Here is a 9417-nt window from a genome sequence, read left to right as displayed (position 1 = left end):
TTAAGTCTTTAATCCATCTGGAGTTAATTTTAGTGTAAGGTGTCAGGAAGGGGTCCAGTTTCTGCTTTCTGCACATGGCTAGCCAGTTTTCCCAACACCATTTATTAAACAGGGAATCCTTTCCCCATTGCTTGTTTTTGTCTGGTTTGTCAAAGATCAGATGGTTGTAGACATGTGGCCTTGCCTCCAAGGCCTCTGTTCTGTTCCATTGGTCTATATCTCTGTTTTGGTACTAGTACCATGCTGTTTTGATTATTGTAGCCTTGTAGTATAGTTTGAAGTCAGGTGGCATGATACCTCCAGCTTTGTTCTTTTTGCTTAGAATTGACTTGGCTATGCAGGCTCTCTTTTGGTTCCATATGAAGTTTATGGTGTTTTTTTCTAGTTCTGTGAAGAAGGTCATAGGTAGTTTGATGGGGATAGCATTGAATCTATAAATTACTTTGGGCAGTATGGCCATTTTCATGATATTGATTCTTCCTAACGATGAGCATGGAATGTTTCTCCATCTGTTTGTGTTCTCTCTTATTTCCTTGAGCAGTGGTTTCTAGTTCTCCTTGAGGTCCTTTACATCCTTTGTCAGTTGTATTCCTAGGTATTTTATTCTCTTTGTAGCAATTGTGAATGGCAGTTTGTTATTGATTTGGCTCTCTTTAAGTCTGTTACTGGTGTATAGGAATGCTTGCGATTTTTGCACATTGATTTTGTATCCTGAGACTTTGCTGAAGTTGCTTATCAGTTTCAGGAGATTTTGGACTGAGACAATGGGGTCTTCTAAATATATAATCTTGTCATCTGCAAATAGAGACAATTTGGCTCCCTCTTTTCCTAATTGAATACCCTTTGTTTCTTTTTCTTGCTTAATTGTTCTGTCTAGAACTTCCAATACTATATGGAATAGGAGTGGTGAGAGAGGGCACCCCTGTCTAGTGCCAGATTTCAAAGGGAATGCTTCCAGTTTTTGCCCATTCAGTATGATATTGACTGTGGGTTCGTCATAAATAGCTTTTATTATTTTGAGATATGTTCTGTCAATACCTAGTTTACTGAGAGTTTTTAGCATAAAGGGTTGTTGAATTTTGTCAAAGACCTTCTCTGCATCTATTGAGATAATCATGTGGTTTTTGTCTTTCATTCTGTTTATGTGGTGAGTTACATTTATAGGCTTGCAAATGTTGAACCAGCCTTGCCTCCCTGGGATGAAGCCTACTTGATCGTAATGGATAAGCTTTTTGATGTGCTGTTGCCATCAGTTTGCCAATATTTTATTGAAGATTCTTGCATCTATGTTCATCATGGATATTGGCCTGAAGTCTTCTTTTCTTGTTGAGTCTCTGCGGGGTTATGGTATCAGGATGGTGTCAGTCTCATAGAATGATTTGGGGAGAATTCCTTCTTTTTGGGTTGTTTGGAATAGTTTCACAAGGAGTGGTACCAGCTCCTCTTTGTATGTCTGGTAAAATTCGGCTGTGAACCCATCTGGACCTGGGTTTTCTTTGGTTTGTAGGCTATTAATTTCTTCCTCAACTTTAGCCCTTGTTATTGGTCTATTCAGGGTTTTGACTTCTTCCTGGTTTAGGCTTGGGAGGATGCAAGTGTCCAGGAATTTATCCACTTCTTCCAGGTTTACTGGTTTATGTGCATAGAGTTGTTTGTAGTAATCTCTGCTGGTGGTTTGTATTTCTGTGGAATCTGTGGTGATATCCCTTTATCGTTTTTTATTGCATCTATTTAATTATTCTCTCTTTTTTATTAATCTGGCTAGTGGTCTATTTTGTTGATCTTTTTAAAAAACCAGCTCCTGGATTTATTGATTTTTTGAAGGGTTTTTTGAGTCTCTATCTCCTTCAGTTCTGCTCTGATCTTAGTTATTTCTTGTCTTCTGCTAGCTTTTGAGTTTTTTTGATCTTGCTCCTCTAACTCTTTCAATTTTGATGATAGGGTGTCGATTTTAGATTTTTCCTTGCTTCTCATGTGGGCATTTATTGCTATATATTTTCCTCTAGACACTGCTTTAAATGTGTCCCAGAGATTCTGGTATGTTGTGTCTTCGCTCTTGTTGGTTTTGAAGAACATCTTTATATCTGCCTTCATTTCGTTGTTTATCCAGTCAGCATTCAAGAGCCAGTTGTTCAGTTCCCATGAAGTTGTGTGGTTCTGAGTTAGTTTCTGAATTCTGAGTTCTAGCTTGATTGCACTGTGGTCTGAGAAACCGTTTCTTACAAATTCTGTAGGGCACCATGATTGCTTTCCTAACCTCTGGGAGCATCCATCCTTTACCTACTATTGCAACTAGCACTTTTCCGACCACTTTTCACCTTCAAGATTTTATTTGACATCTCTTATCCTCTCATTGTTTCCTGCCATTCTCTTTGTCATTGTGAATCTAATTCCTTTGTTTTCATTTTAGTGATCTTTAACTTTTCTTTCAGAAATTCAAAACAATAATGTACCATTATTGTTTTCTGCCTCATGTTAGATACTGGAAAGTGCTAATAATTCTCTTCTGGTTGGGAAGGAAAGGCTCATAAGTTTTCATAACACTAAGGAATACTGAGATGTTGATTAAAACATTATCAGAGCAATAAAGTGATCGGCTAAGAACCAGATTTAGGGACTCAACTTTAAAACTACATTCACAGGAAACAGCAGCAATTCCTGAAATTCAGATGCCTAAAACGATTCACCATATATAACAATAATTTGGACAGATTTATATTAACAGAAAGTAGAATCAGACATTCTAGGAGATATCATTGATATTCTCATGAAATTCTCAATAATGTGGTATAATTATTATTATTATTATTAAACTGCATTGTATTATTTATGAATTAATTTTATGATATGGGATGATATTTCTTTCTTAACAACCACAGATTAGAGAGAGACATCTTATTTTTATCTTTCTCAGATTTGTGTTCTCTTAGTTGCTAATTAAGATGCATTTTCAAGGTTAGATTTTATTTTTATTTCATTTTTTTCATTTCTCTGTGGATGACCTGTTTACACCATCTAGATTCTGTAGGAGTTTAATTTTTATTTTAAAAAAGATTCCACATACGGTTAGGTGAAGTTGTCTTTACAATGGCTTTGTTCAGTTTAGACCGAACATTTTCAATCCTCTATATTAGTCTTTCACAACCTCCATTTCCTTTATTACATCTTTTTTGTTGCTTCAATTCCATTTATTACGGCCTCTACTGAGAACCACCTATTTTATATATGTTGGTTCTTTATAGCATGTCCTTTATATGTAAAGTCTTACAGTCTCCACAAACATCTCAGAATCTTGATGACCATTTTCACATGGTGCCCTTTTTTCCCTAGGATGTTAACAGAAGACGAGGATGTAGATGAGAGGCTTCTCTGTGACACTCTATTCAAGCACTTCAAAAGATATAAGGTGGAGATTTCAAATGCAATAAAAAAGACATTTCCATTCCTTGAGGGCCTCCATGACCGTGAACTCATCACAGATAAAATGTTTGAAGTAAGTAAAGTTTATTATGTCACAAACTGGTAAACCAGCCCCAAAGTAAGTTATGCTTTGATATCCTAGACCCAAACTTCAGGCTACAACTTGCTAACTGACAGGTCTTCTACGAGTGAGGAACTTTTTCAAGGATTTCTGTAAGTGCTCCTTTAAAGTAGAAAAGGAGAGGAGAAGCATAGGTCACTGATGGTCCTGCTTCCAGCTGAGGAAATGGTGTTTCGTGGTGCCCTCTGAAGTTGGGGTGAATGGACCTGGTGAAACTGGAACAGAAACAGGTGTTCTCCGTTAATGTACAATGTTTTGTAGAATTCATACACTGTAACATAAACTAAAACTTAAAATAATTTTAACTAAGTGTTTTACTTGAAATAGTAATTAACACAGCATTTTCTTTCAGTTAACATCAATTTAAAATACCTAGATCAGAGAACATTAAAACCCATAGGAAATTGGTATCTAGAGAGGACAAATTTGTGAGTAGATGCTTGTTATACTTTCTCCAACACATTTTTTTCTTTTTCTTTCCTTTTTTGTACACTTCTGTAGTCTTGGAATATGGGTAAATTCCATCCATAGGCCCTGTTGGAGATACAGAGCAGCGAGTGTTCTTTGGCTATGAATATACTTCCTCTGTGGCCAAGTTCACAGCAAGGGGAGAATAGTACCTGGTTTCCTTGAGCCCTTCAGGCCAGATAAGTCTTGGGGGAAGAGCAGGGGTTGTCCAGTCAACAAAACAGCCACTCATCGATTGCCTGCTATGCCTATCCCAAAAACATATGGATCAAGCTATTAAAGGACTTTGAGCCCACTTTTATCCTTCAAAGTTGCTCCTTTTTACATCCAATGTAAATGAGAGTAAAGCGATCAGACTCATCAGTGGGTATTTTTATGGAGAAGGAATTTACTTCCTTCATTACTGACCATACAAATAGGTAAAAAATATAAAACTTTACTTGAAAATACCTCTGTAGAGGAGTTAGAATACAGTAACCATAGAATTCCTTTCTAAAGCTCTTCTGTAACTTGGAAGTCTGTATTTATGTTTTCTCCATTCAATATTTTTTAAGGATTCTCAAGATTCTTGTAGAAACCTGGTCCCTGTACAAAGAGTGGTGTACAATGTCCTCAGTGAACTGGAGAAGACATTTAACCTGTCAGTTCTGGATGCGCTATTCAGTGATGTCAACTTGCAGGAATACCCTGATTTAATTCACATTTATAAAAGCTTCGAAAATGGTAATTAGGTTTATTATCTACCTTTTGATTTCCAGTGCCAATTTTTTTCAATAATCATATACTGAGCTCCTAACATGTGTAACATATTGTGTGGGGCAGTGGGGATACAGTCGTTAACAAAATACGCATGTCATGAGTCCTCTTGAAGCTCATGGCATATGGCTGTGGTAAAACAAATACCTGGAGGTCTGCTTAATGGCCATTTAGGCTCACAAGACAGCCAGAGCTACACTGGCATCAGGTTTACTTAGAAGAGCATAAAGTAAGAAACAGAATCCCAACAGGGCAGCTTCTTCTCTTCAGTGAGAGTCCTTGCAGTGATCTACATAGCAGTCTACCAAATTGACTACTACCTTCCCTGAGTGACAACTTAGCTGTGGGTGCAGGATCCACCTTGGCTCAGCACCACATGCCTTTGGGAGTATATGTCTCTTATAACAATTAGATGGTCACAGCTTTCAGAGCCCCATAAGGGGCAAGCTGAGCTACAAGAGTTATCAATTGAAGGAAGACCACACTATGGCTTCCCCACAGGTATTTTTCGTTCCTATACAGTCCCAGTCAACCAATCATGGGTCATTTCTAACCTCAGCCTTTGCCTAGTAACATTGCAAAAAGCCTATCTTTATTAGGTTTCCAGAATATGAGCAAGAAAGTTAACCGTGGGGCAAGTTTGCCTTCAGTGAAGGAGAAGTGGTCTTGCTAATCCTTTATCCACACAGAGTGAAACAATGATTAATTAATAATGACAAAACTGATTACTCTGCTAGAGACTATTTTTGGTGCCATACCAAACTAAAGGTTTCATTCTTGACCTTTTTCCTGAGGATGCATAATTTGTACTATTATAATGGTACACAGTAAAGATGTCCTCCAGTTGTTGTTTTTTTTTTTTAATTTGCCTAGAAAACTTTTTATTTCCACACAGTTTGATCTCAACCCGGTTCTCCAAATAGGAGATAGGGATATCACAAGAAAACTGGGCACATGCCCTGAAGAGGGTGGATGCTATGGGAACTGGAATAAAAGCATGAAAATGTGTCTAAAAAACAGAACAAATTAGATTTGGCTAAATCTGAGACTGAGAAGCAGTATAGAAGCTGACTTAAATCAATTGGAGGAAGATATTGAGTGCTCTGAAATCTAAAGCTAAGGAATTCGAGATTTACTTACTAGGCAATCAAGAGATACTACAGGTGTATAAACAAGGAAAGAAGTATAAGCAGTTGTATATGGCTTATTGATTTGTGTCAATACTAACCTTATCTAAATTAAGAATAAAATAATTTCTAGAGGAAATCATTCAAGTCAGAAGAAGTAAAGGAAATCAAATACCTAGGCACAAATTTTGAGTCAGTGTTATGTTTGTAGCCAGGATGGTCCAAGGCTGTGGGGATGAGGGAATGTTGCTACCTTTACTGCCCACATTCTGAGGGGCTCTGTTCCTCTCCATGGACTGCAGGGATCCGCCTTCCTAGCCCCAGCGCCCACAACTCACGTGTTAGTTTCTGGCACTCCTTATGCTTGGGTGACCTGCACTGAGGCTCACTGTCGCCCACCTGGGGCAGCACTGCCCACTGCCCCACCCAGTGCAGCAGCCCACTCACCCTCAGGGAGATGCTGCTGACTCTCAGACCATGAAGTCCACACAAACTGCCCCTGTGTCCTCTGTTATGTTTATTTGGGAACTGTCCATCCTCCCTGACCCGATTAAGCCAAAATTCTCCTGTTTTCTAGCCCCATCTTTAAAGCTGTTGGGGTTTTCTCATTTATTTTTTATTTATTTATGCTTTTTGAGACAGGGTTTCGATCTGTTGCCAAGGCTGGAGTGCAGTGGCATAATCTCAGCTCACTGCAGCCCCAGCCTCCTAGGCTCAAGTGATCCTCCCACCTCAGCCTCTTGAGTAGCTGGCACCGCAGTTGTGTACCACCACATCCAGCTAATTTTTTCTTTTCAGAAATGAGGTTTAGCTGTGTGTCCTAGGCTGGTCTCAAAATCCTGGGCTCAAGGACTGCTCCTGTCTCAGCCTCCCAAAGTGCTGTGATTACAGGTGTGAGCCACTGCACCTGGCTGATTTTCTCTTTTATAATGGAATCTCTCTAGGACTTGAGACCTTCTCCCCAGGGAATCCCTCAGCGTCTTCCTTACGCTTGATATATGCCTACCCTGCCATCCGACAATTTTGGGGGTAATACAACTCACAATGTTTTCATTACTCTTTAGCCTTAAATCTTGAGTGTCTTCTTGCCATGTAGGACAATAATGGCTTCATTGTTAGGGTCTTCTCTTTTCTGTCCCAGGGGGATGATGGGAGAAGTTTAAGTCAAGTGGAACCCTCTGAGCTCTGAGCCACCCAAAGACTGGAAATTCATAAAAGCATGATTTCCAGCCATTGTTCCTGTACCCTGTAAATCTCTAATTGCTTCTTCTCTGTTCCGCTCTTCAGTGATCCAAGACAAGTTGCGTTTACAAGAAAGTGAGGGAGAAGAGAGGGAGGAGAGGCCTGACATGCAACTTAGTCTTGAACAAGGTAAAAATGACAGAGTAAAAACTGTTTCTAAGAGAGGTTAGGGATCCAAGGCTCTGAGTGGAGACTGTGAATCAGGGAAGACATGTGGAAGGACTATGGAGAAGTCAAGGAGGGAGTTACATGAGCTCCTAACCAGATGCAGGGTCCTGGAGAGGTGGCCACGACAAGACATCATTGATTCAATAACCATGAAGGAATCAGAGCCAAGTGTGTCAGTAGGCCAGACTTACAGACACCAACTCCTTAGAAGTAATTGTGATTTAGAAAAATCCCCGTAGGGGATCAGCATGAAGTTGTAAAGGGTTAAGAACCACATCCCATGGCCCATGGTCAACATCAAAGAGGAGACTCTCGGGGAAAGAAATGCTCCTGTTTTATCTGTACCGTCCTATCCACAGCACTTCTGACACCAAACATGTCGGTGCTCACCCCACACCAATCAGTTCTCCAAGTCTCTGCAGACGCCACCTGATGTCTTATAATTTAATTGAGTTCTGGCACTAATTACCCAGACTTGACACAGACTCCACAGGTTAAGGGCTCATTCCCGTAAGGATGCCCCCTACTTCAGATGCCAGTTGCAAGTCTCGGGTTGTGACCTGTGCTTCTGACCAACTGCCTGCAAAGTGGAGGTTCCCAGAAGCCCTTTGTTGGCTTTGATACTTTCCTAGTAGATTTCATGGAAATGTTGACTTATATTTGACAATTTATTATAAAGGACACAACTCAAGAGCAGCCAGTGGAAGAGATGCATAGGGCAAAGCATGGGGAAGAGCACAGAGCTTCTGCCCTCTCTGGGACACCACCCTCCCGGCACTTCCATGTGTTTGCCGACCCAGAGGATTTCTGAACCCAGTCATTTACAGTTTTTTATGGACGTTCCATTACACGGTCTGGATTGATCAAATCATTGGCAATTGATGATTAAGTTAACCTCCATCCCTCTTTTCCCCTCCCTGGAGGTCAAGAGGTGGGGCTGAAAGTTCCAACCCTCCAATCTCATGTTCAGTTCCCCTGGCAACCACCCCCATCAAGGGCTTTCCAAAAGTTACCGCATTAACATAAACTCAGGGTTGGTTGAAAGGGGCTTGTTACGATTAACAGAAAATGCTCTTTTCACCATTATCACTTCAAATGTTTCAGTGGTTTTAGGATCTCTGGCCAGGAGCAGGGAATGAAGACTGAAATGTATATTTCTTATCATATCACAGGAGATACTTGATGATGGCAAAAGAGGGGACCAATTTAAATGTGAGGATGTTGTTCAAGAGCAGGAATAGTCAGAGAGAAAGACAGTCATGTAGAGAGACTCAGAGAAGAAGTGGTGCAGATGTGGAGAGGATGTAGGTACTTACAGGATGAGGAAAGGAAATGAAACAGCGAAAATGAGTAAAAGACAACAAAAATAACCATGTCATTAACAGCTCACTTTGAACATCTACTTTGTGGGAGCTGGTTTAATGCTCATGACAGCCATTGGAGATTAGTATTACTTACATTCCCATTTTGCAGCTAAGATAAGGTAACTGAAATCCAGAGATACCACAAGTAGAGTTTACCTAGGGTCAGATGAACAAGGAAAAACCCAGGTGAACTACCCCAGAGCCTGCATTCCTACCTCTGTGCTACCCAGGGAATCTAAAAAATAAAAACAGAAAAATGTAAAAAAAGATGGAAAAATATTTGCAGACAAAAAGATCCAGAAAAAAGAATACCAAAAGCTGGAGGAAGTAGAGGCTGCTCGGACACTGAGTCCTCATGGAAAAGCCAATGAGAAAGCGTGAGCAGGTGTGGAGAGGGAGGGTGTGTTGTAAAAGGGGGTGGGCACAAGGCAACCAGGACTTCGAAGAAACTGAGCTAAGGGCCCTGGGCAGGGTAGCTCTGGGGACAAAGGCAGGTTCACTTTGCCATTGCCAGTTACCAGAGTGTATCACAGAGGACATTCAATGGGATCTTCTGGTCAAGGCCCCTGTCAGCCAGGGGTGCAGCTGACCCAGCACCCTACTGTCGAGGCTGGAGTCTGACTTCAATAATTAGGTGGCATCTGCCAGCTCCAGATGGGCTCTGCATTGTGACTAAGGAGGGGTCTTTAACTTCTACATTACAGAGACCAGAAAGAGATTAGGGGAGAAATGGCAAGATCCATACCTCAAT

At 40.5% G+C, this 9417-nt stretch overlaps 1 protein-coding gene across 1 annotated transcript in view; it reads left to right on the top strand.

The window, feature by feature from the left end:
• SP100 (SP100 nuclear antigen) overlaps positions 1–9417 on the top strand; it is a 110611-nt gene that overhangs the window by 27676 nt on the left and 73518 nt on the right. The window contains exons 3-5 of the mRNA XM_032277952.1: positions 3331–3493; positions 4564–4732; positions 7180–7263. Coding sequence (XP_032133843.1) covers positions 3331–3493; positions 4564–4732; positions 7180–7263 — 416 coding nt within the window. The remainder of the gene's footprint in view (positions 1–3330; positions 3494–4563; positions 4733–7179; positions 7264–9417) is intronic.

Source organism: Sapajus apella, unplaced genomic scaffold (genome assembly GCF_009761245.1).
Source record: "Sapajus apella isolate SASKATOON/1434 unplaced genomic scaffold, GSC_monkey_1.0 scaffold10, whole genome shotgun sequence".
NCBI lineage: Eukaryota > Metazoa > Chordata > Mammalia > Primates > Cebidae > Sapajus > Sapajus apella.
Note: the sequence above shows the minus strand (reverse complement) of the source record. Positions and strands in the feature narration are given on the sequence as shown.